The sequence below is a fragment of the Microcaecilia unicolor genome, chromosome 13 (assembly GCF_901765095.1).
Source record: "Microcaecilia unicolor chromosome 13, aMicUni1.1, whole genome shotgun sequence".
NCBI classification, from domain to species: Eukaryota; Metazoa; Chordata; class Amphibia; order Gymnophiona; family Siphonopidae; genus Microcaecilia; species Microcaecilia unicolor.
The window spans coordinates 82,419,781-82,446,068 of record NC_044043.1 but is presented as its reverse complement, the minus strand read 5'-3'; the positions used below and the strand labels follow the sequence as shown (position 1 = coordinate 82,446,068).

Genomic DNA, 26,288 nt, shown 5'->3' with positions numbered 1-26,288 from the left:
TTGGGGCTGATGAACAAATAAATTCTCAAATTCAACCCAAAACCAAGTTCACATCATCATTTTGTCTTTAACATAACCTCTCAACTCTTTTTCTCAAACCGCCATCCATATCCATTCCAGGCATGCCCAGAATCCACCAAAGTACTGGCCTCAATTTCACTTTCGAATGCCACTTTCAAGATTTCAGTTAAACATTAAGAAGCAACGTATATCAGCAAGGACAGAGTAACTTCATACATATGAATGAGTTTATCTTGTTGGCCAGACTGGAGGGACCGTTCACGTCTTTCTCTGCTGTCTTCTAATATGTTATATGTTACTGTGTAAATGGCGGCAGATAAAGGGGGAAGGGGGAAATGGGACTTGATATATTGCCTTTCTGAGGTTTTTGCAACTACATTCAAATAGTGGAATAGCAACATTAACATTCCATGTAGAATCTCAAATTGTAGCAACAGAATCTCAATAGTAGCAACATTCCATGTAGAATCTTCAAATAGGGAAAGGGAAATGGGGCTTGATATACCGCCTTTCTGTGGTTTTTGCAACTACATTCAAAGCGGTTTACATATATTCAGGTACTTATTTTGTACCAGGGGCAATGGAGGGTTAAATGACTTGCCCAGAGTCACAAGGAGCTGCAGTGGGAATTGAACTCTGTTTCCCAGGATCAAAGTCCACTGCACTAACCACTAGGCTACTCCTCCACTAGCAACATTCTATGTAGAAGCCTGCCCTTGCAGATCAGCAATGCAGCCACGCAGGCTTCTGTTTCTTTCAGAAACAGAAGCCTGCGCAGCAGCATTGCTGATCTGGAAGGGCAGGCTTCTACATGGAATGTTGCTAGTGGAATAGCAACATTAACATTCCATGTAGAATCTCAATAGTAGCAACATTCCATGTAGAATCTTCAAATAGGGAAAGGGAAATGGGGCTTGATATACCGCCTTTCTGAGGTTTTTGCAACTACATTCAAAGCGGTTTACATATATTCAGGTACTTATTTTGTACCAGGGGCAATGGAGGGTTAAATGACTTGCCCAGAGTCACAAGGAGCTGCAGTGGGAATCGAACTCAATTCCCCAGGATCAAAGTCCACTGCACTAACCACTAGGCTACTCCTCCAGCATGGCCCATTCACTCTGCCCAGAAAGGTGGCCAGAGTTGTACCTGCCTCTCTGTGTGGGTTAACCCCCCTTTGTCTTTAGGGCATGACTGACTCCCAGTGCCAGTCTACTCTCCTCTATGCCTCTTTCTTTCTATTTTTTCTTTAAAGTGTGAAAGTTATTTTAAGTTTTACTGTGAGTTGAAATGCCCTATACATTTATTTCATCTTCATGCCATAAAAGGAACCTCTGTGTTTATCTCACACTGTTTGTGTTTGACTCCATCACTTCCCGTGGAAGACCATTCCGATAAAGAACTGGAATGAGATCCCTAGGAGGTGAAGTAATCTCTGTTCTTGGAGGTTTTCAAAATACCAAATAAGGGAGAAAGTACCTAGTATCTATGAGATAGAGGAGTCTCGATGGGAGGTATGCCAAGCTGTGGGCTATATCATGGCCAAAGCAGACTATCAGGGCATGCATGATGGATCATTAACAAAAGAACTGTGACAAGAAATCCATTTCTGTCTTCACTTAGAAAATTGAAAGTTTGCTTCAAGACAGTGTACATCTGCAGTTCAACATGAAATATCGTTTGTAGTTTGAGCTTCGAAGACCTATGAGCCAAGGCATATAGAACCGCACAAGACACAGGTACACTTAACAGAGCGGAAGTCAGGGGCCCTTGAAATGTTACCAGGTAAGGAAGTCTTCTGCAAATGCAATTATAGTTTAAACTTCAAAAAAAATGTTTCAAATGTGCATTTATGCACAGATACACTCTCAGGTTTCAACATTAAATCATCCATTTGGGCATGAAAGGTTTTCTATCTCAACATACTTCTAACATAGGGACAACTATGCTCTCTCTAGAATGTGTTACTTCTACTCAGTCTCCCAAGTACTAGCCAGGTCTAATCCTGCCTAGCTTTGGAGATCCCCTTTTGAATCATTTTCTACTGCTAAAACTTTGTGGCCAGCCCCTTGCTTTGGGGGGCAAAAGGAGCACTCAGGGCGAACAAGGCAATAGCAGAGAGATTGAATGAATTCTTTGGTTCGGTCTTTATGGAAGAAGATGTAAGAGATCAACATGCACCAGAAATGGTTTTCAAGGATGACAATGCAGAGAAACTTAAAGAAATCTTGGTGAACCTGAAAGACGTACTGAGCCAAATCGACAAGTTAACGAGTGATAAATCGCCTGAATGGTGTAGTGAAAGAAATGAAATTGCTGATCTGCTGTAAGTGATCCGTAACCTGTTGTTAAAACTGTTCATAGTACCTGAAGATTGGAGGGTGGCCAATGTAATGCAGATTTTTAAAAGGGGTTCCAGGGGTGATCCAGGAAATTAGAGACTAGTTAAGCCTGACTTCAGTGCCAGGCAAAATAGTGGAAACTATTATAAAAAATAAAATTATGGAACACATAGACAAACACAGTTTAATAGGACAGAGTCAGCATGGATTCAACCAAGAAGTCTTGCACAACTTTGCCGACAGAAGCAATTTGCGCATCTACTGACTCTGGTATCTACTTTGCTCATTAAATTTGTATGTTGTCTTGGAAATATCAACTACCCTTGTACAACGAACATCACGAGACTCCTGAAGCAGGCATCCTCACGCCGAAATGCAGCAGCTGTGTCGAGTCTTTTGAGAAGTTCCAATAAAGATCATCTTTATGAACTAACTTCTCCCTTGGTCCTTTGGAAGAGCCTTTCTACCCTACTCCTTGAACTCTCTCTTGTGGACTGACTTACGGAAAGAATAATCCAAATGATATTTACCTGAAGCTAGGGTCCACCTTAGGAGTCAGCACTCAAGAAAAAAATCAAAGTGCTGTTGTAGACGCTTCTGCCCAGTGTGCAGCGGTGGCCATAAAAACAAACAGGGTGCTAAGAATTATTTGGAAAGGGATGCAAAATAAGACCAAGAATATTATAATGCCTCTGTATCGCTCCAAGGTGCAACCCTACCTTGAGTACTGCGTTCAGTTCTGGGCGCCGAATTTCAAAAAAGATATAGCGGAATTAGAAAAGGTTCATAGAAGAGGGAGCAGAATGATAAAGGGGATATAACTCCTCTCATATGAGGAAAGGCTAAAGAAGTTAGGGCTCTTCAGCTTGGAAATGAGATGGATGAGGGGGGGGATATGATTGAAGTCTACAAAATCCTGAGTGGTGTAGAACGGGTAAAAGTGAATCGATTTTTCACTCTTTCAAAAAGTACAAAGACTAAGTGACACTCAATGAAATTACGTGGAAATACTTTTTAACACAAATAGGAGGAAATATTTTTTCATTCAAAGACTAGTTAAGCTCTAGAACTCATTGCCAGAGGATGTAGTAACAACGGTTAGTGTATCATGGGTTTAAACTAGATTTGGACAAGTTCCTGGAGGAAAAGTCTATAGTCTGTTGTTGAGATGGACATGGGGGAAGCCACTGCTTGCCAGCATGCAATGCTGCTACTATTTGGGATTCTGCCAGGTACGTGGCCACTATTGGAAGCAGAATACTGGGTTAGATAGACCATTGGTCTGGCCCAGTATGACTATTCTCATATTCTGTTTCATACAATCTCCCTGGGAGGCCTAACACTCCCTGGAGTGAGTAACTCGGCAGCTATGTTTACTTTTCTAAGTGCCTCCCTCTCTGTATGGCTCTCTCACTTCACTGCCCCAAAAGACCTGACTGGCTTCACAGTCTTTCCCTTTCTCTGGGTTGAGCAGCCTACAGCTCCAAAGGAACAGCCTGCTTCCAGCCTAAGGTTGCCAACTAGATTCAGATTCGCCTGACAGAGTTGATCCAGTCCTGGGCTTAACCTAATGCATGCAGGGACTTGTAGTCTTGCCTTTCTTAGGGAATCCGATGGGGAAATCAGAACCACAAGTCTCTGTATGCGATGGGGTAAAGCCAGGACTGGATCAACCCTGCCAGGCAAATCTGGATCTAGTTGGTAGTCCTATTCCAACCTCCTGCTGACAGCAGGCTGTCTTCTCTCCCTGTTAGCAGGCTAAGCATTCATACACCAAGCTCTGCTTTCTTTCTATTTCCAGGCTTCCAATATAGTCTGCTCCCTTGCAAAGTTTGGCAGTCACACCCCTTTGCTGCAGCTGCCTCGATAGTTAAGGAGGCTAGAAGCTCACCTGTAGAGGAAAGAGGGCTGGAACTATCTCTCCCGAAAGTCTTTATTTCTGCCCTGGGCTTCTTTATGAGGTAAACCACTAGAAAGTGCTTCCTTCTTACCCTCTCACAAAGCTTCTGCACAGCCTGGCCAGGTGGCCATGCAGCTTTCCCCAGTGCCTGCACCAGGGGCATAGCTAGACCTCACAGTGGGAGAGGGCCAGAGCCCGAGGTTGGAGGCACATTTTGAGTGCCGCCCCGCCGTCCCCCCCCCACACCTCACCTCCTCGCCCCCCTCCCCACCGCCATGCCTCCTCATCGCTCCCCCTCACCTCCTTGCCGCTTCCCCCCCCCCAAAAAAAACATATACCTTTGCTGGTGGGGGTTGGGGACCCCTGCCAGCCAAACCAGGGGCCCAGATGAAATTTGCGGGGGCCCAGGCCCCCACGGCACCTCGTAGCTATGCCACTGGACTGTACTGTGAAGCTGTAAGATAAGAAGATCAGTTTCTTTTGCCAGTTTTGCTTTTTTATTGGGGGGAGGGACACAAATCACTGTGACTCTGATAATCAAAGGTAAATGCAGGTGCGTGAGGCCACTAGCGTCAAACTAGTGGGGGATAATCTTATATTTTAATTAGATCGGTGGTATTCAGTTCATACGATCAGAGCACTGCATAGATGCCTATGTAGGCTGTCAAAAGCCCAGACCTGTCAAACACAGGGGCTGCAGGTTTGTGGAACCACCAGACCCCAAACAGTATGGCCCTGTGCCCCCACCAAACCCCCACCCTTATATGATGTGAAGTCCCAACTAGCTTATCCCAGGATGCACTGGGCAGGGCTGGGCGCTGTCATTTTCAAGGCGGCGCTGCTAGAAGAGGGAGTGTACCTCCCTCCTCCAACAAAAGTGGGCAGGAAAGAGGGCCACTAGACCACCAGGTTTGTGTGTGTGTCTGGGGGGGGGGGTTGATTTGCAGCCCACTGGGCCACCAGGGCTTTTTGGGGGGGATGTGAGGGAGGATAGGAGGGCTGGAGACCAACCGGATCTCCAGCTCCCCCTGAACTTATGTCGGGGGGGGGGGGGGTCAGGGGGTCTGGAGGTCCACCGGACTTCCAGCCCCCATGTCGCTGGCTGGAGGTTGGGGTTCTGCTTCTGTGAGGGGGGGGGTTGTGCTGGGGGGAATGGCGGGAATGCTAACATGCAAATGCATGCTGGACAGGGCTCACCATTCCTCTCCAATGGTCTGCAAACCTAACGCCAGCTCCCAGCTGGTGTAGGGTTTGTCACAGACTGCGCACTAATGTTTGGCGTGCTGCTTGCTGATCATTGGGGAGGAATATGTTTAGCATGTATTTGCATGGTAGTAGCGTTCAGAGCCCGCGAGTGCGTTGTTTCACTCGCTCGGGGGCTCTGATCATGGGGCAACAGCAAACACAGGTGCTAGTATGGTGCTAATAGCCTCTACTGCCCATGTTTGCTTCTGATCATCTGCCCATCAGTTGCTCACAGTTTAACGCAAGGTAACAGGCGAACTACAGCAAAACCTGTAAACACAGTCACACCGTAGCCTGTTTCTGGGTGTTAACCTCATGTTGTGCTTAATGTGCTTTGGTACAAGGTCCCTTTTATGCCCTATTTTCAGGTAAATTTTGCAGTCTACATTTTCAGCTAAAAATGCATCTTAATTTGGAGCTTAAAAGTTTTGGTTTTAAATTTAGACCTGCCATTCATTTGCATAGATTTAGGAGCCTAATATTGAAAACCAGTGCTAAGCTCCTAATTTTCCTTCCCCATCCTAAATTTGGTCCTGTTGCCACTCATTTTTTATGCTCCCAAATTTAGGAGTTTAGTGAAATTTTGAGTAAATATTTAGGCACTCAGCCCTCGTAAATTTTCAAAGGCACATAGCTCTGAGTTAAGAGCATAAATCCTTTGAATATCGGACCCTATGGGGCTCATTTTCAAAGCACCTATCCTCCTGTTTACAAAGCCACATGGCAATGCCAACACAACTCATTCAAAGTGAATGGGCTCTGTTGGCATTACCGTACCGGCAGCCACTAGTGTGACTTTGTAAACATGGGGGTTAGACTTACAAAGTTCCAGAGGTTACTATCGGGCTCATTTTCAAAGCACTTAGCCTCCCAAAGTTCCATAGAAACCTATGGAACTTAGCCTCCCAAAGTGCTTTGAAAATATGCCTCTATGGGGCTCATTTTCAAAGTACTTAGACTTACACAGTTCCATAGTAACCTCTGTAACTTTGTAAGTGCTTTGAAAATACGCCTCTATATTTCCGAGCTGGCAATCACGGGTTCCAATATATTTTGCAAATGAGAAATCATTTATTCCGGGCAGCAAGGGGTTAATAGACTAAATTCAGACGGCATTACCAGGCATAAGGTTCACTTCAGAACAGCCAAAGGTTAGAATCCTGTAAAAATAAACCATGATTCCTTTTCTAAATAAAGACCTCTACGCCATGAGAAGCAGAAAATAGTGAGCGACTCCCCTAACAACCTAACATCGTACTGCACACAGCTAAAAAGATAAGACAGCCCAGCACAGGGTGAAAACAAGCAGTGACCCTGAAATATCCCCTAGAAAGACCTCACTTAACTCAACTTGTGAATGAAATTTGAGCAGAAATCTGATACCATAATAAGGTACAATATATATTTACCCTGCCCCCAGTCAAACCAGTCAACTGAGGACATAGTTCAATCTAGTTTTCTTTTTGTAAGTGCTTACCACTGAGTCACTTCATCTCTCATTGTGGACACCTGATGCACAGCTTCTGGCAGGACAGTAATTGACCCTTATGTGATTTCCCCCCCCCCCCCCCCCCGCCATACTATCTGAGATTGAAGTTCTCCTTTCTCCCTCTCCCCTGTCTGTGCTATTTGCTACTTTGTCTTATCGTTTATTTGCCTGTGCGCCACCCAGTTGGCTTGTCTGATGGGCGGGGTAGTAAGATCTCAATAAATATGAAACTTGAATCTAGAAATGCTGAGTATCTGTGTTTGTGTCTACGATTTATGACGGCTGGCACTGTTGGGGCAGGGGAAGTAGGGGAGGGATTGTCCCTTCAAAAATAAAAATGCCCTGAATCTGCATTTTAAATTAACTTAGAGAAGGGTGCATTCTTTTTCCAGGTTAAGAGGGGGATGTAGGAACAGTGCTATGGAGCTGCCTGCGACTCAAAAGAACGGGAAAACAGAGGAGATTAGAAATAAAGGAGAAAGTTAGCCAAATGGTACAGAACTGCTAAAGAATCATGGCTAGCAAACATGCACTGATGAAGCATGAAAGAAATAGAAAACCCTTACGTATGTTCATCCATCTCTTGTAAAAGCATCTTGGAGGTCTATAAAAGTAGCCACCTTGACGCTTTCAAGAAAGCCCAAGGCTCAGATTAACAACAAGCCACCTTCTGAGAAGACTTGATCATGTATCTTGAAATGGAGGTCGCTGGGACAGAATCTCACTCTTTAGGCACAGAGACAACGTAGCATGACTAAAGGACTGAAGCACAGGCGAATCACCTGTGAAGGGATAGTGTTTCACAGCTGGGGACTGCAGGATCCCTTGTGCCAGTAGGTCCAGGCAAGGTTCTGAAGCCCTTTATGAAACTGGCCCAGCTCCACCACAAGTTGCACTAACAAAACACTGTTGTGCACATCTTCCAGTGTTCTACTGATGGCTACCACTTAATAGTTTAAGCAGATTTTCCTAAAATATCTGAATCACTCAACAGAACAAAATAGGTTGTACTGAACAAGATAAAGGACTGCTAAATGTTGTCAAACTGGAGAGAAAGACACTTGGGGGCCCTTTTACTAAGCCGTGTAGGCGCCTACACGCACCCAACATGTGTCAATTTGGAGTTACCACCCAGCTACCACATGCCCCATGTGGTAATTTCATTTTTGACCGGTTGGTAAGCATCAGCACGTGAAAACTGCCACTTACCGCCAGGTAAGCACCACGCAGTAAAAAATAGAAAATATTTTCGACTGCGTGTTTTGTACACGCATCAAAAATGGAATTACCACCTAGGGCACATAGTAGCCGGGTGGTAGTTCCAATTTGACACACATTGGATGCACGTAGGCGCCTATGCGCCTTAGTAAAAATGCCCCTAAGTGCTCCTTATACAAATCTGTGCTAGCGATTCTGGTGTGGCAAAGGAGACGAAACCCACTCAATTCCTATGGACTTCATCACATTTGCCTCAAGGGAATTGTTAGCGTGGCTTCCTACGTGTGAAACTCTATTTTACTGCTTTCTCTTTTGAAACATGCTTTCAATATATTTCTATTTTATCCTTCCTCCACTTTTTCTGTCTTATTTGGCTTTTCGATTAACCAACATAATCTGTTTCCATCAGATAATCTATAATAGTGCATCTATAATTATCACCTGCCCTATAAAGAAGTGTAGGAACAAACTTAGGGCCCTGTTTACTAACCTGCTTATTTTCGAAGGAGAAGGGCGGCCATCTTCCGACACAAATCGGGAGATGGTCGGCCGGCTTCCTATGGCCAGCCAAATCGGTATAATCGAAAGCCAATTTTGGCAGGCTTCAACTGCTTTCTTGTCGCAAGGCTGTCCAAAGTTCAAGGGGGCATGTGGACGATAATGAAAAAAAGAAGGCCGGCTATGACGAGCATTTGGCCGACTTTACTTGGTCCTTTTTTGTTCACGACCAAGCCTTGAAAAGGTGCCCGAACTGACCAGATGACCACCGGAGGGAATCGGGGATCACCTCCCCTTACTCCCCCAGTGATCACCAACCCCCTCCCACCCCAAAAAAACAAACTTTTAATACATTTTTTGCCAGCCTCTATGGCAGCCTCAAATGTCATACCCAGCTCCATCACAGCACTATGCAGGTCCCTGGAGCAGTTTTTTAGTGGGTACTGCAGTGCACTTCAGGCAGGTGGACCCAGGCCCATCCCCCCCTACCTGTTACACTTGTGGTGGTAAATGGGAGCCCTCCAAAACCCACCAGAAACCCACTGTACCCACATCTAGGTGCCCCCCGTTACCCTTTAAGGGCTATGGTAGTGATGTACCCTTGTGGGTAATGGTTTTTTTTGGGGGGGGGGGTTGGGGGGGGCTCAGCACCTGGGATCAATTTGTGAAGTCCACTGCAGTGCCCCCAGGGTGCCCGGTTGGTGTCCTGGCATGTGAGGGGGACCAGTGCACTACAAATGCTGGCTCCTCCCATGACCAAATGGCTTGGATTTGGCCGGGTTTGAGATGGCTGCCATTAGTTTCCATTATCGGCGAAAACCAATGGCGGTCTCTAAGGCCAGCCCAAATGTTGAGATTTGGCCGGCCCTGACCGTATTTTCGAAACGAAAGATGGCCAGCCATCTTGTGTTTCGATAATACGGTTGGGTACGCCGCTTTACGGGGCCGTCATTATAGATGGGCGGCCCCATTCGATTACGCCCCTCTAAGCTGCATTATAGGCACGTTAGCATCTTTAACACGCATTAAACATGTACGCGCATTAACCGTGTACGTGCCTACACTATCCCTATAGGCACCTACATGGTTATCGCACATGCTAATTGTAGGAGCGTTAAAAACGCTAACATGCCTTAGTAAACAGAGCCCTAAAATTAGATTGTGAGCCCACTAGGGATAGAAAATGTATCTGCATATAGTACATGTAAACAGCTTTGGTTGTACCCACAGACAGGCAGTAAATCAAATCCGTAACCATTTGTCTTGACAGAATGCTAGTATAACCAAGGATATTCAAATATATGTTTTTATTCAGGATCACTTTTCAATGATTGCACCTAGGTTGCAGAAATATATATGTAAATTATAAAATAAATTACATGCATACGTTTGCTCCCCACCCATAGTCTACCTGCAAAGTGCGCACCATCAAAGGTATAAGCCCATGTGTATGGAATAGTGCGATGCTGGATTATATGAGTGTGTATGTTCACATGCAGAACAAGCCCGAGAGCCTGTCTCGATGGGCCCAATTAAATAAGGGCTGAGCCTGTGTGAGCGGGCTCTGGCAGAAGAGCGTCAGCAGAGAGGGGAGGGGCAAGAGGTGTGTGTGACAGGTGGGTTCGGGGCAGAGCATCGGATGGATTTAAAGAATGCCTGTCTGCCCGGGAACTCAGCTAGCAGGGGATTGGTTGGGAGAGTGGCTGGAGGCGGGACATCAGGGCCTCTTATCAGGATGACCCCCTCCGAGGCTCAGGGCGTTCCTAATCCTCAGAGGTGGCTTTCCTGCCCGTCCACCCGCCTGGTTTCTTGAGTTCGGAGGGGTGGGGCATGACTGTTTTTGTATTGAGTTTTGTCTTTCAGGTGACATGAGTTGGGGTTGTTGCAGCGACAAAAACACCCCGAGCTACAGGAACAGTGGCTCATGGGGGATGAGCTAGGTCATTAAAAGATGGGTCAGGTGGCCCTGACTGTGTGCAGGTCCACACAGGCTGGGGCTCTTGCTGACAAGGCAGAGTTGGAAGATTAGCGGCAGCAGCAGGAAGAGGATTTGCTGCTTTGCTGTCATGGCGAGCAGCGGCTGGGGGGGGGGGGTGTTGATGTTGGACCTTTTGTCAGCTGTAGCTCAGGAAGGGGGGTATTTTACTTCCTGATGTAACGTGTTTAGAAGTTGTTAATAAATTTTAAGCTGCGGCCTACTGTTATTCCATAATTGTTGTGTATGCGCTTTTGTCGGGGGGGGGGGGGGGGAAGCAGAGGAAATTAAATGGGGGAGGGGAAGCAAGGAGGGGTAGGTGCGAGTCTGACTGTACAAGTCCCAGATCCAAGTGTTAATACCAAAATTTATGCACAGCTCATTTTTATTTATTTATGACTTTTCTATCCCATATTATCCCAAGGAGTCTTGAGTTCAATGTGGCTTACATCAAATTTTTTTATTTTATTTTTGTTACATTTGTACCCCGCGCTTTCCCACTCAGCCTTCTACATGGAATGTTGCTAGTGGAATAGCAACATTCCATGTAGAATCTCCAATAGTAGCAACATTCCATGTAGAATCTCCAATAGTATCCATTTTATTTTTGTTACATTTTACCCTGCGCTTTCCCACTCATGGCAGGCTCAATGCAGCTTACATGGGGCAATGGAGGGTTAAGTGTCTTGCCCAGAGTCACAAGGAGCTGCCTGTGCCTGAAGTGGGAATTGAACTCAGTTCCTCAGGACCAAAATCCACCACCCTAACCACTAGGCCACTCCTCCACTGTTGCTACTATTTGAGATTCTACATGGAATATTGCTATTCCACTAGCAACGTTCCATGTAGAAGTCGTCCCTTGCAGATCAGCAATGTGGCCGCGCAGGCTTCTGCTTCTGTGAGTGTGACGCAGGACGTCAGACTCCCAGAAACAGAAGCCTGCGCAGCCTTCTACATGGAATGTTGCTAGTGGAATAGCAACATTCCATGTAGAATCTCCAATAGTAGCAACATTCCATGTAGAATCTCCAATAGTATCTATTTTATTTTTGTTACATTTGTACCCTGCGCTTTCCCACTCATGGAAGGCTCAATGCGGCTTACATGGGGCAATGGAGGGTTAAGTGACTTGCTCAGAGTCACAAGGAGCTGCCTGTGCCTGAAGTGGGAATCGAACTCAGTTCCTCAGTTCCCCAGGACCAAAGACCACCACCCTAACCACTAGGCCACTCCTCCACTCCATAATCAAAATAGCCGTGGAAAGGAACTGGAGTAGTTAGTTAATTGTAAGATGAAAAATTATTCCAAGATTATACATGAAAATGTTGTCTGCACTAAACAGCAAGAGAAAATCAATTATAACAATTGAAAAGGGGGGGGAGACAACAATAATAGAACAGTAAATTTTACTATAATGATGAGCATAATACCAACTGGAGTCAATGCAAGGATGGTAATTATAAGTGCAATACAACTGAAGTGATCAAAAGTCGATCGAATTAGATACATTAGTTACAAGTTGACAATTTGTTGAAATTAATCAGAAGATTGGTTTTCTGTTGACAAGAACTTATTAAAGAGATATGATTTCAAGGATTTGCGGAATAGTAGATAATTGTATTGATGTTTAATATAGAATTACGTCCATTCTTAGAGCGCTTTTAAGACCTATGGATAGAGACTACACATTTCCAATAAGCACATAAAAAACTTTTTTTTAAAGATTGGCCCCATTAAATCAGCTTCCACAGTCACATAAGGCAAGAACTGACTCTGCAAAATCCAGCAAGGCATAAAAGAGACATTATCCGACTGCGGCTCTTCTCCCCCTTTTTCTGTGAAGCTATCCAAGTGTCCAACATGTAAGGAAGATTAACAGTCAGGGCCGGTCTTAGGCAAGGGGCGACAGGAGCGGTTGCACAGGGCCCCGCATCTCTGGCACGTCTGTCCTCCTCTCTCGGAACCAGGGGCGTAGCCAGACCTCAGCGGGAGGGGGGGGGGCCAGAGCCCGAGGTGGGGGGGTACTGTTTAGCCACCTCCCCCGCCGCCACCGACCCACCCCCTCCACTTTGGACCCGCCACCGCAACCGCCGCCGCATCAGGTACCTTGTTTGCTGGCGGGGGTCCCTAATCCCCGCCATCCGAACAGTCTTCTTCAGCGCCGGTTGACTCCAGCACCTTTGTTGTGTGATCATCTGTTTCTGACGCCTTACGTGCTGCATGGGGCTACATGCACGGTGCAGGATGTAAGGCGTCAGAAACAGATGATCACACAACAAAGGCGCCGGAGTCGACCGGTGCTGAAGAAGACTCTTCGGCTGGCAGAGTTTGGGGACCCCCGCCAGCAAACAAGGTACCTGATGCAGTGGGGGGGCGGGGGGTGACGGCGGGGGGGGGGGGGGGGTAGGGGGCCAGGGCATAATCTGTGGGGGCCCACGCCCCCGTGGCCCCATGTAGCTACACCCCTGCTCCGTATCTTAATGTGCATCCACATATCAATAGAGAGCATCAGGTAGTGGCAGCGATTTTCATATCCTGTCATGTGCCGAACCCAGAGCCTCCTCGCTGCTGCATCCCGCCCTCTTTTGATGTCACTTCCTGCTTCTAAAAGGGCGGGACGCAGCAGCAAGGAGGCTCAGCAGCTGACAGGATAAGAAACTTGCTGCCACTGTCTGCCCCTCGCTACTGAAACATGGTGGATGCACATCAAGGGGGCGGGAGGTGCAGGCACGGGAGGGCGGGTGTGGGCACGGACAGGGGGCCCCACTGAACTGGTCTGCACAGGGCCCCGCAATTGCTAAGACTGGCCCTGTTAACAGCACACACTGAGCTGTAACCTCTGCCCTCAGAAAGGGATTCTTAGTAGTTTTAAGTGTTGTAACTGCAATCTGCATGGGTAAATGCCATTATTTCCAAGTGTACATGCTTTCCAAATGAGTTTCTAAATCTAGAAACTTGGCTTTTTTTTTTTTTTTAGAAGCTCAGCTATTTTAGTATATCGGGGCCCTAAAAGAGTCCAGCCAGAAACACAGACTGCTGCTTTAAATACCACACTGCCCACTGTCAGCCACATACCGGTCCTATCGCTTCCCTGCCAAGTGGAAGTGCTCAGCATCTGCATTCTTCCCAGAACTAAAAACAGAATCATTTCTTTCACAGCTGTTCTGGGCTGAAGTCATCGCACTTGGTGCCTTCATCTTATAGACACAAAAACAACACAATGGTAACGGGAAGAGTTCCATTTTATCCTTAAGCATTATGTTGTCTTCCTTTATGAAAGCGAGAGGCTCAAAATCTTGACTGTCAGTTTGATTTTAAAGACAAAAAAAAATGAACACAGAAATGATGGATTGTATCTACCAGATATTAACGGGCCAATATTTAGTAGGTCTTATCCATCCTACTACTATTACTACTAGTACTTATCATTTCTATAGCGCTACTAGACATACGCAGTGCTGTACACTGAACATGAAGAGACAGTCCCTGCTTGACAGAGCTTAAAATCTAATCAAGACAGACAGACATACAGGACAAATAAGGGATAAGGACAAAGAGTAGCAAGATTCTGGAATTCCAAAGAGTAGCAAGATACTGTGCAGAATCCCCAAGAGTAGCAAGATTTCGGAATCCTAAAGAGTACTACTACTTATCATTCTATAGCGCTACTAGACATACGCAGCACTGTACACTGAACATGTAAGACAGCCCCTGCTTGACAGAGCTTACAATCTAATCAAGACAAACAGGACAACTAAGGGGTAAGGACAAAGAGTAGCAAGATTCTGTCCACAATCCAAAAAGAGAGTAGCAAGAATCCGGAATCCCAAAGAGTAGCAAAAGTCCGGAATCTAAAGAGTTCTACTACTTATCATTTCTATAGTGCTACTAGACATACACAGCACTGTACCCTGAACATGTAAGAGAAGTCCCTTCTCGACAGAGCTTACAATCTAATCAAGACAAACAGGACAAATAAGGGGTTCCCTGTAGTGAGTGACAGCAAGGGTAGAGTTTGGGAAATAATAAAAGGGATTGTAGAGGGGAGCACAAGGTCTTTGGTTTTCTGTATCCCCACCAGGACCCTTAGGCGTATTGGGGGATCTTGGAGTGCAGATTAAATTTGGACTGGAACACAGGAGTGTTTTCTGCCCCTATAAGTGGCAGCTGAGAAGGAGTCAGAACTTCAGGTGGACAAGGGGAATCCAACCTGAAAGCGAGATCCAGAACAGGAGCAGCCTGTTCAAGACCGGGCTGCAGCCTGTGAAGTACATTCGCCGGAAGAAGGACAGCCAAAAGGGTCTATGCCCGAGGGAGTTGGATTACTATCAGAAGTAATGGGAGTAGCATGACCCAACAGGATAGGCAGATGGATGGGTGAACATGTAAATACATAAATAGAGTGAAGTGGAGAGGCTGAGTGTCATAAATGGTTTCGGGTGGAACAGCATTGCATACGGTATAATATCCTGTAAATAGAAAGAGTTCTGAAGTGTTTGACTGCCAATTGCAGAAGTTGCTAGTAAAGTTATTTTGCATTAAATGAACATTCTTGGAGTGCCATGTGGTCTTTGGTGAGAGAGCGAGGACGCTTGCTCCCGGACTGTACAGTTCATCCTGATCTCCCAATGCCCTGGATCGCTTTTCCAGACCATTGACCCACTCTCAAGCTCGATGGCTGGTGAACTGGAACTGTGAGTGTGGCATGTGTATGTGGTCCCCTGTGACACCACGATGAAGGTTTAGCTTGTGGCCCGGGTTGGACTCTGGTTGCAACGGAGCTGAGCTAATGGGGGCGTGAGACCCGGGTTACAAAAACTGGTGCCCAACGTGGGGTTTGATGGAGTAAATCTGTTGGAGACAAGGGTTACACTAGTGACTGAAACATAATATTGAAGGGCCACCCCCCCCCCCCCCCCCACCGGCAGCAGTGCAGTTGGAGGACTCCTGCACAACTTTGGGGGTTTAAGAGTTTAGATCTTTAACAAGGCAATTTTCAGTTAGATTTAAACTTGGGTCCATAGGGAAATGAATAGCCACAAAAAGAGGTGATAGAATAAAATACAAAAGTGCCAAACCCCTAAGAGAAAAACTACATTGGCTTCCACTTAAAGAACGCGTCACGTTCAAAGTCTGCACCCTGGTTCATAAAATCATTTACGGAGAGGCCCCAGTCTACATGTCAGACCTTATAGACTTACCACCCAGGAACAAAAAAAGATCAGCACGCACTTTCCTGAATCTCCATTTCCCCATTTGCAAAGGATTAAAATACAAATTAACACATGCATCCAGCTTTTCCTACAGAAGCACGCAGTAATGGAATGCACTACCACCCGACGTGAAAAAATTGCCAGACCTAACCAACTTTCGGAAATCATTGAAGACCTACCTCTTCAACAAGGCATACCGCAAAGATCCCTCCTATGAACGTTAACGCAATACCGCTTTAGCTCCCATTCCGAATTTGAATCTACTATGTCCTCATCAAGACGTACTCCCAACGACCCATCCTATGAACTTTTAATGGAATACTGTTCTATCTCTTATTCTGAACATGAACTCTTGATACCTGATTGCTTAATCTACTATGTCATTCATGATCTTTATGTAATACCTCTTGTATTTCTTACTCCGGAATAGCGATCGCCATGACGGAACAATGTAAGCCACATTGAGCTTGCAAATGGCTGGGAAAATGTGGGATACAAATGCAGTACATAAATAAATAAATAAAATAGTGTCTCTCTGTAAGTCTCTGGCGAGATCACAGTTGGAGTCCTGTGGATAATTCTGCACTTTCAAAGGATATAAACAGTAGACAGTCCTTCCGCAATATCACTGACAATGATGTTAAAAAGAGCCAGTCCAAGGACTGACCCCTGTGGTACACCACTGATAACATCCTTTCCCTCCGAGCAAACTCCATTTACCACTACCCTCTGTCTCCTTCCACTTAACCAGTTTTTAACCCAGTCAGTCACTTTAGGTCCCATACTGAGGGCATTCAGTTTACTTATCAGTCGCCTGTGCGGAACCATGTCAAAGGCTTTGCTAAAATCCAAATACACCACATCTAGTGTCCTCCCACGTCTAACTGTTTGGTCACCTATACAAAGAAGTCAATCAGATTTGTCTGAAAAGATCTGCCTTTAGTGAAACCATGCTGTTTCGGGTCCTGCAGTCCATTCGATTTGAGAAACCTCACAGTCCTTCGCATTAAGAGCATTTTCTTTAGTTTACTGACCATTGAGGTCAGACTGACCGGTCTGTAATTTGCAACCCCCTCCTTACTTCCGTTCTTCTTCCTTTGCCCTTCTCCAGTCCTCCGTACCATTCCAGACCCTAAGGAAGCATTGAAGTGGTCAGACAGTGGAGCCTCCAGAATGTCTCCGAGTTCCTTGAATACCCTCGGATATATACCATCAGACCCCATTTCTTTGTCTACTTTTAGTTTGGCCAGCTCCTCATGAGCACAGTCTTCTGAGAATCAGTCCTGGTCTACCATACATCCATCCTCATTAGCACGGAACAGAAACAATTCTTTTTCAGTTCAGCTTTACACTTACCGGCTTCTACATATTCTTCCCCCTTGGCTTTGAGCCTTACAAAGGCACGTCCTCCTGTCATTTACGTATCTAAAAAATGTCTTGTCCCCCAATTTTACTGTATCAGCTATCTTTTCCTCTGTTTGCCTCTTCACTTTCCTGACAGCTTTTCCAGCATTACCACTAAAACGGTACCACATAAAAGTCAGTCCTGTCTTTTTGAGGTTCTTCATAGCTGGTTAAGGCCGAGTCGCACATAAGCAACTATGTAACGGAATTCAAACATGCGTGGGATAAGCATAAAGGAATCCTGTGCCGAAGGAATGGATCCTCAGAAGCTTAGTCAAGATCGGGAGGCGGGGCTGGTGGTTGGGAGGGGGGGATAGTGCTGGGCAGACTTATACGGTCTGTGCCACAGCCGGTGGTGGGCAGCGGGACTGGTGGTTGGGAGGCGGGGGATAGTGCTGGACAGACTTGTACGGTCTGTGCCAGAGCCGGTGGTTGGGAGGCAGGGCTGGTGGTTGGGAGGTGAGGATAGTGCTGGGCAGACTTATACGGTCTGTGCCAGAGCCGGTGGTTGGGAGGAGGGGCTGGTGGTTGGGAGGCGGGGATAGTGCTGGGCAGACTTATACAGTCTGTGCCCTGAAGAGCACAGGTACAAATCAAAGTAGGGTATACACAAAAAGCAGCAAATATGAGTTATCTTGTTGGGCAGACTTGATGGACCGTGCAGGTCTTTTTCTGCCGTCATCTACTATGTTACTATGTAAACAGAATTAAATCAGTCCAGATGATCAGTGGTCTTTGTCATAAAGCATATGGGGGTAGACTTGAAGGTATAACTATGGGAGAAAGGCAGAGAGAGATGATAGACACATTTAAAGTGAAAGGGGATGAAGTTTGATATACTGTGTCTTTCTGTTGTTCAAATCACTTGGGACAATAGAGGATTAAAGGAGCTGCAGTGGGAATTCAACCTGGTTACCAGGCTACCACTAACCATTAGGTTACTCAATTGAAAGGACGCTCTGGAATGAGGGGGCATAGGATGAAGGTGTAAGGGGATAGGCTCAGGAATAATCTAAGGAAACCTTTCTTTATGAAAAGGATAGTGAAAGCACAAACAGTCTCCCAGTGGAATGGTGGAGAACAGAGACCATCGCAGAAAATCTCTAAAGGGGCAGGATTGTAGAGCTTTATAGTTGGAATGGATGGGCAGACCTGGACAGACCATATGGTCTTTATCTGCTGTCATTTTTTCTGTTTCTCTGATTGAAACAGTCCTTATTTCTTCAAAATCCATGGGTGTTCTTTACACCTGGTCTTTGCACCAGTTTACGCTTTGACTTTGAAAACTGCCCTCTGTAAAGTTGCATCGATTTTTGTCTGCGGGTACTTTTCTCATAGTAAATCATGAGTAGCTTTAAAAATGGAATACCACAAGACGTAGGCTCGACCTGCCTACCTAGAGGGGGAGGAGGGAGTTGGAGGGGGGGAGGGAAGGGAGGGAGGAGGGTGGGGGGGGGACTAAAAGGGTTGATAAAGGTTTGCATCTGGTTGAGTTCAGTAATGATTTTCTTTTCTGTTATGTGCTGGCTGTTTTCGGAAGGCCGTGTTTGATGAGGGGTGGATCTGTTGATAAAAGATAGCCGAATCATAAAGAATGAAGGCGGGGATGGAAAAAGTTAAATGATGGGTGGCATGATGCAATTTCTCCATTCTTAATGAAGTTTATTATATGTGTAATAAGTAAACGTATACTGTGTACCCTGTGTATTCGACATTGCCATCAATAAAAACTGTTGAAACTAAGTACATTGGGTAGGGGGGAGATAGGGGGGCGGGGTGAAAATCGGTAAAATATTTGATGACGGATCTTATCATTTAGTTTGATTGTGGATATTTTGATGTTGGCCTTTCTGTTCATGCCAGATATTGAATGTTTTGTAATGAGTTTGTCATCAATAAAAATGTTGAAACCCTAAAAATGGAATACCTAAACAATAATAATTCCGAGGTTACAGCAATGTATGTATGTTTAGCGACTTTATGACCAGCCATTTTCGTCATAAAGTCGCTAAACATACATACATTGCTGTAACCTCGGAATTATTTTAGCCTAGTTAAATATAGGTATTTTTCAAATACATTTGTACACAGGTAAATCACTGCTTCCCTGAGTAAGTGGCTTTTGAAAATTGCCCTCCCCATTTTGCCTAATAAGATTTATTTATTAGGATAGAATAATGGAGGCAATGCATTTGATACCGTCTTTCTGTGGTACAACCAAAGTACAGGATGTAGTTGATTGACAGTAAAAATGTAAAACGTAAAAAAAAAAAATTATTCAGCTTCCCCTTACAAATTAAAATAAAAATACAGAATAAAGAAACAAGCAAAAAAAAAAATGCAAAGAACCTCAAATGTTAATGTCTGCTGGTGTTGGGATCCCACCAACCAGAATTCTTACCCACAAAGAGGGCAGGACAGGCGGTTGTCCACGGACCGGCCCCGTAGGCAGCTTGCGCAGAGGTTATGGTAGCAATCCAGCAGACAGGGATGCTCATATTGCCCATGACACAAGAAACACACGAGTGGGTGGCAGCTGGCACTGTCCAGATCATGCAAGTTTTCCAGGGGAGAAAAAATCCCTCCAGACATCTGTTGGGGAAAATTTAGTGATAACAGTATTAAGTGACTTTGTCCTGGACAGGTCATTATGGTGATCATTTTCAGAGCAGATGGGTGCCTCAAAATGCCTAAAACGATGTCCATCTGCTAAAAACATCCAAGACAAAATTTGGAGGTTCCACACTGCAGTGGCGTTCCTAGGTCGGCTGCCACCCGGGGCGGATCACTGCTGCGCACCCCCCCCCCCCCCCCCCCCCCCCCCCCCCGATGCATCAGCATACCTGGCATCAACACACGCTGCTGGAGAGGTGTTGGGAGCAGCCACGCGGCTGTCGGCTGCGCTGGCTCCCTCTGCCCCGGAACAGGAAGTAACCTGTTCCGGGGCAAAGGGAGCAGGGAACCAGCGGAGCCGACAGGCGCGTGGCTGCTCTCTGCACCCCTCCAGCAGCGTGCACCCGTGGCGGACCGCCCCCACCGCCCCGCCCTTGGTACGCTACTGCCACACTGCAGTTTGTCCAAATAGCAAGAGGGTGTATTGTGGGAAGGATTAAGGAGGGCCCAAAAGTAGGATAAGCAACAGCGATTTTCGAAGGGGAAGAGGAGTGTGGTAGCCGTGTTAGTCCACTCTTAAGGTTATCAATAGAAATCAAACAAAATAAAACATGGAAAAGAAAATGGGGTTCCTAGCCCATTATAAACCATAAAGCTGTATGTCTCTGTTGATCACCCTCCCCTCACCTATCCACACCCACCCTGTTAGAATATCAATGATATGCTTTGATGTCCCCATGCATACCTCCGACCCACCCCCATCCTCCCACCCTGTCAGACTGTCATAGTAATGCTTGAATGTTTTCACTTATATACACTGTCAGCTAGCACATTTGCTTATTTCCGATCTGACGAAGAAGGGCAACCTTCGAAGGGGAAGAAAAACCAGTCACGTCCAAGTTACAAAAAGGCGCTCTGATTGAGCAGCTGACTACTGGAGGGATCCTCAATCCCCCAGTGGTTGCTGTCCCCCTCCCCTGCAAGTGAAACCGGAAGGGAAAACCAGGTTGTAAGTCAGCTGCAAGTATTATGGCCATTTTGAACACAGCAATAAGCAGATCAGAGGAGTAGCCTAGCAGGCAACTGCAGTGAACTATAAACTGGGGGTGGACACATGCTCAAACCCCCACTGTAACTCTATTAATTTTTTTCTGGTGCTTCCTCCAGGAGCAGAAAAATATGTACTGTACCTAAAGATACCTGCAAGCCTAAAGGGTACTGAAGCGGTGTACATTTAGGTACAGTAGGTATTTTTCTGTTCCTGGAGGCAGTGGCGATCCTAGGTCGACTGACACCCAGGGCGGATCGCCGCAGCGCACCTCCCCCCAGGTGCAGCATGACACCCCCCCCTCGGCGCATCAAACACCCCCTTCCGGCGCATCAACCCCCCCCCCCCCCCCCCGGGTGCCTTCTCGGCTGCTGGGAGCAGCCGCGCATCTGTCGGCTCCGCTGGCCCTGCTCCCTCTGCCCCGGAACAGGAAGTAACCTGTTCCGGGGCAGAGAGAGCAGGGAACCAGCAGAGCCGACAGGCACGCGGCACCCCCCCCCCCCCCCCCCTCCCCAGCAGCATGCACCCGGGCTGGACCGCACCCCCCCCCCCCCCCCTTGGTACGCCACTGCCTGGAGGGCTCACATTTACATTTTTTTAAAAAAGTCACAGTGTGACTTGAACCTGTGTCCCTCGGTTCATCGTCAACTGCACTAACCACTAGGTTACGCCCTCTGTTCTGCAAGGATCTGTGTGTGGCTATTTTAATAAGAATGCTGCCAGAGAGATGTCCCTGTGCCTTGTTTTGATCCCATTTATAATTTAAATGTTTGTTTGTAAAGTGGTTGTTCAGGATGGATGACACCAGAGTAAGGACGTCCCTCTCACAAATTTTCGAACAGGAAATCTGGACGTCTTTTCCTGTTTGAAAATTGCTGTGAGATGGATGGTTTTTTTTTGGACTTTATCAGCAGGATGTCCCAATTCTGACTGGGATGTTCTTTTGAAAATGCCCTTCCAAATCTTTTGTTGAGCCAGTACCAAGAACCATTCACATGCACATGAGAAAAACATATATTATAATGCAAGATGCTTCTCATTTCTTCAGTCTCCCTTCTAACTTTAATCAGGGCCACTGAGAGGAGGGGGGGGGGGGGGGGGGAAATTTTCCCAGGCCTGGGCCTCCAAGGGAGGCCTGGTGCCAGGGTCTCTCTCTCTTTCTCTTCTGCTCCTGACAGGAGCAGAGTGATCGCGTCCCAACAGGAGCAGGAGAGATAAAACTGGTGCTGCGACTGGGCCCCCCTTGGAGGCTGAGAAGGACCCGGAGGAGCACCTCCAGTGCTGCTCTTCTGCCCAGCTGAGTGGCTGCTTTTCCTCTGAGGTGTGTATGCTCGGTTTTGAAGCTGAGCATGGCCTGAGAGAAAAAACAGCCACAGGGGCAGGTTATTGGCAGAAGAACAGCGCTGGAGGAAGGTGTCTTCTGCTGGCAGAGCTTCAGGATCCCCACCAGCCAACAAGGTATTTCAATTGCGGCAGCAATCTTGGGGGGGGGGGGGAGGGTGGCTGCGATCCAGGGGGGCAGCGACTCTGCCCCAGGCCCGGCGGCAGCAGCAGCAGCCCTGCCCCGGTTCCGGTTCCGGTTCAGTCTCCCAGCAGCCCTGACTTTAATATCACTAGCCATCTGGCTTTACAATCTCCTGCTTGACTTCACCCCCACTAAGGATCCTGTAAACTTATTCCAGACTTTCTTGAATTTCATTATTGTTTTTCCCCTACCACTTTCCATGGAGAAGCTAATTCATGTCTCTAAGAAGACAATGAAGATGACTCAATGAAATGATAATGATGTACTGGTCTAGAGGATTTATTGGTCAACAGCATTGAGTGGATGTTGTTGACCAATAAATCCTCTAGACCATACAACAGCATCGTTTCACTGAGTCATCTTCGCTGTCTTCTTAGAAATGTTATCTCTGCGAGGTTTTTGTTCTTCTGTATTTCTGTGAAGCTAATTCAGGCACATATTTGGGGGAAAGTCCAAGAAGATGACTATTTTAATCTCTGTTTTATAAAGGCAATGGGCCAAATTCTATAAATTACACCTTACAAATTAGCGCAAAAAATATGCTTAGTGCGATTCTATAAACTACGCCTAAAGTTAATAAACTTGGAAATTTTAAATTAATGGAAGGCAGGGTGAAAAAAAAAAGAATAAGAAAAATTCTAAGTTATGAGGCGAGGCAGAGAAAGGGAAGAGGGTTTTCAGAAGTATCGTGAACTGGATGCGTTCCTTCCTGAGGTTAGCAAGCGTATGGGCATAGAGACCCGGGTCAATACAGCCTTTTGTTGGCCTATGCAAACACAGTGCTTGATGCCTTTCAGCACTATAAGGGATGGTTGTGGTTGAACTATGATGAAGCTATGGAGGAGAACCTCCACGTGTCACTGGACACACAGGATAGTAACATGTGCATGGTCCCCTATTCAGCTGCAGACGGTGGAACTGGGGCAGGAAAAGCCTTGGGGTGGTTTGTGCCAACTGGTCCTTTTGTTCCTCTGGGGTGGAAGCCGGATCTTTATGTTCAGGAAGTGGATCAGATGTCTGTGAATGTGGACAGGGACATTCGGCCGCCAAGTGTCCCAAGAATGGGGCTAATGATGCAGTCCCCACTGGAAAGTGAACATCCTCTTCACTGTGCACCTAACCCTGTGTGGGTTGACGCAGTGCATCCTTGGTTACAGTTGTATAGTAATAGGGAGGCAGTAGAAGTGCTGGAGAAAGGTTTAACTGATGGTTTTATTATTCCATTCCGAAGCATGCTTGCTAACAACGTAGTGCACAATTGGAGAGAGGCTAAAGGAGGTCGTTTTCAGTTTGATCTTTCTTGGGACCTTGCACCAGACACGGATGAGGAAGGAATGCCAATTACGCATGATCGGTTGGCCTCCTTGCTGAGGGTAATGCTATCAGTTGTGTACGCCAAGCTGCCTTCTGTCTTGCCTTTCACGTGAGTGAGTTGCTTGCCCATACCAAAGGAGCCCATGGAGTAGGGGGTGTACTGTGAGAGCATGTGGTTTTGATAGGCGACACCTTGGTCTTATGGCTGCTTATCTGATGGTTTGCTCCCTCCACCCCCCCCCCCCTCGGAGCTTGGGTACTCCTGGTGCACATGGATAGTGGTTTTGACCAGATACCACCCTCTGGTGTGTGTGTGTAGGGGGGGGGGGGGAATCTGGGCTTGTTTCAATATTTAAATATAGCTAGGGATGTTACTGTTTGGAATTTTGTTACAATTTTCCTAGAATTGTTAATAAACAAAGCTGACACATACTATTTACTTCCAATTGGAGTGCTGTTTAGAGGGGAGGGAGTGGGAGAAAAGGGATAGGGAGTCATAGGTAAGGCAGCCCCAGCTCCAATGGGCTAACACCATATTGTGAGAAGTTCAGGGGGGAAAATGCCTCAACCTACGTTTTGACTGGTTTACCTCTGCTGGCTTGAATTAACCATTTCAGAGCCAGGATGATTATTCCTGAGTTTTTCCAGAAGAGAGCTAATCACGGAGCAGAGTGGCAGCATTGTATAAGTACCCAGGGACAATTTTTTTCTTTCACAGATGGAATTTAACATTAAACAAATCTGAATAAATACAGCATGAAAATCGCACAATAGTCAATACAGCTTGTAGTCAAAACAATGCCCGGAGCTATTCCAGACAGGCGATCTTCTCTGACCACTTACCTTTTCTCTTTCAGAGCCGACTGCCTTTTCTCCGCCACCCCTTCCCTCTCTCTCCCAAATATAACCCTGATCCCTCTTTCTTTCCTGGCTAATGGCTTTCAGCCTACAATGATAGAGGAATCTCGCCTTTCCCCAGTTAGACGAAAAGGAATGAGTGACATGAAGACAGACACCAGGACAACACCATCAAGGGCTGCAGCCCTACTTTTGGTCTCCTCCCCCTTCCCACCCCCCCCCCCCCCCCATACACACAAAAAAAGTCTATTGCCTCTCTGTACCCGAGCAACTGGATTTGAACCGGTCTTCCCTGGTCCTCCGCCTTTTCCTGTAACCATTAGGCTACTCCCCGCTGTACAGAAAACAATTAAACAGTAAAAATTCATAATATAAGATCTGCTATATCCTACACACATGCACGAAAAAAAAAAAACACACACATTGCCTTCTCAGGAATAATTTAAGGATTCCCTTTATGTTCACTGTACTTTGTAACTTACCTTTTCTCTGACCAGATCTGCTTCTGAGTCCCTGCATTCACCAGGAACAGCTGGGTACGGATGATCAGTGCAGCCAAGAGTCAGAAGGAATACAACACGCTAATATTAAAAATAGAACAGCAAACGTGCAATACACTTTATTGTTATTTTTAAGTCTATCTCCTTGTTTTCAAAAGAGAGGGCAGGTGTAGTTGGAAAGTTTGAAAATAACAATATACCAAATAATCGCCCTCACTATGGAAACAAGTCAGTCTTATTGCTGTCCCTGCACCCCCCCCCCCCCCCCCACCCCCGTCGCTGGGGCTATAAAAGCAACCATACATAAAGCTGCATAACTCAGAATACCCCTCCCCCCCGTTCTGTAGCTCCCTTTTGCTCGTTTTGGGGTCGATTCCATCAAATTCCCTTTGAGGTCTTTAAAGTATGGCTGGGTTCTGGGTTCCTCCTCCTCAACAGCAGCAACTGTCCTGAAAGGTTCTCCAGGATTTTTGACAAAAGAACTACACACCCTTGTCACCTCTCATTTGGACTACTGCAATCTGCTTCTTGCTGGCCTCCCACTTAGTCACCTCTCCCCTCTCCAGTCGGTTCAAAACTCTGCTGCCCGTCTCGTCTTCCGCCAGGGTCGCTTTACTCATACTACCCCTCTCCTCAAGTCGCTTCACTGGCTCCCTATCCGTTTTCGCATCCTGTAAGCCGAATTGAGCCTGCCATGAGTGGGAAAGCGCAGGGTACAAATGTAACAAAAATAAAATAGATACTATTGGAGATTCTACATGGACTGTTGCTATTCCACTAGCAACATTCCATGTAGAAGGCTGCGCAGGCTTCTGTTTCTGTGAGTCTGACGTCCTGCACAGAAGCAGAAGCCTGCGCGGCCACATTGGTGATCTGCAAGGGCCAACTTCTACATGGAATGTTGCTAGTGGGATAGCAACATTCCATGTAGTGAAGGAGTGGCCTAGTGGTTAGGGTGGTGGACTTTGGTCCTGGGGAACTGAGGAACTGAGTTGGATTCCCACTTCAGGCACAGGCAGCTCCTTGTGACTCTGGGCAAGTCACTTAACCCTCCATTGCCCCATGTAAGCCGCATTGAGCCTGCCATGAGTGGGAAAGCGTGGGGTACAAATGTAACAAAAATAA

General features: G+C 46.4%; 1 protein-coding gene across 4 annotated transcripts in view; it reads right to left on the bottom strand.

Annotated features, from left to right (window-relative positions):
* RNF207 (ring finger protein 207) overlaps positions 1-25,186 on the bottom strand; it is a 99,928-nt gene extending 74,742 nt beyond the window's left edge. For 2 of the 4 annotated variants that reach the window (XR_003944117.1, XM_030222624.1), the window contains exons 1-2: positions 25,146-25,186; positions 19,707-19,897 (exon numbers count right to left, since the gene is read on the bottom strand). Coding sequence is in view for 3 of the 4 variants with exons in the window: in XM_030222624.1 (XP_030078484.1) it covers positions 19,707-19,897 (191 nt within the window). In the remaining variant the exon portion in view is untranslated. Of the gene's footprint in view, positions 1-6,985; positions 7,074-19,706; positions 19,898-24,648; positions 24,731-25,145 lie in introns of those variants that run through there. The other 2 variants (XM_030222625.1, XM_030222626.1) reach the window with 2 other exon arrangements.
* Between the last annotated feature and the right edge of the window lie 1,102 nt (positions 25,187-26,288).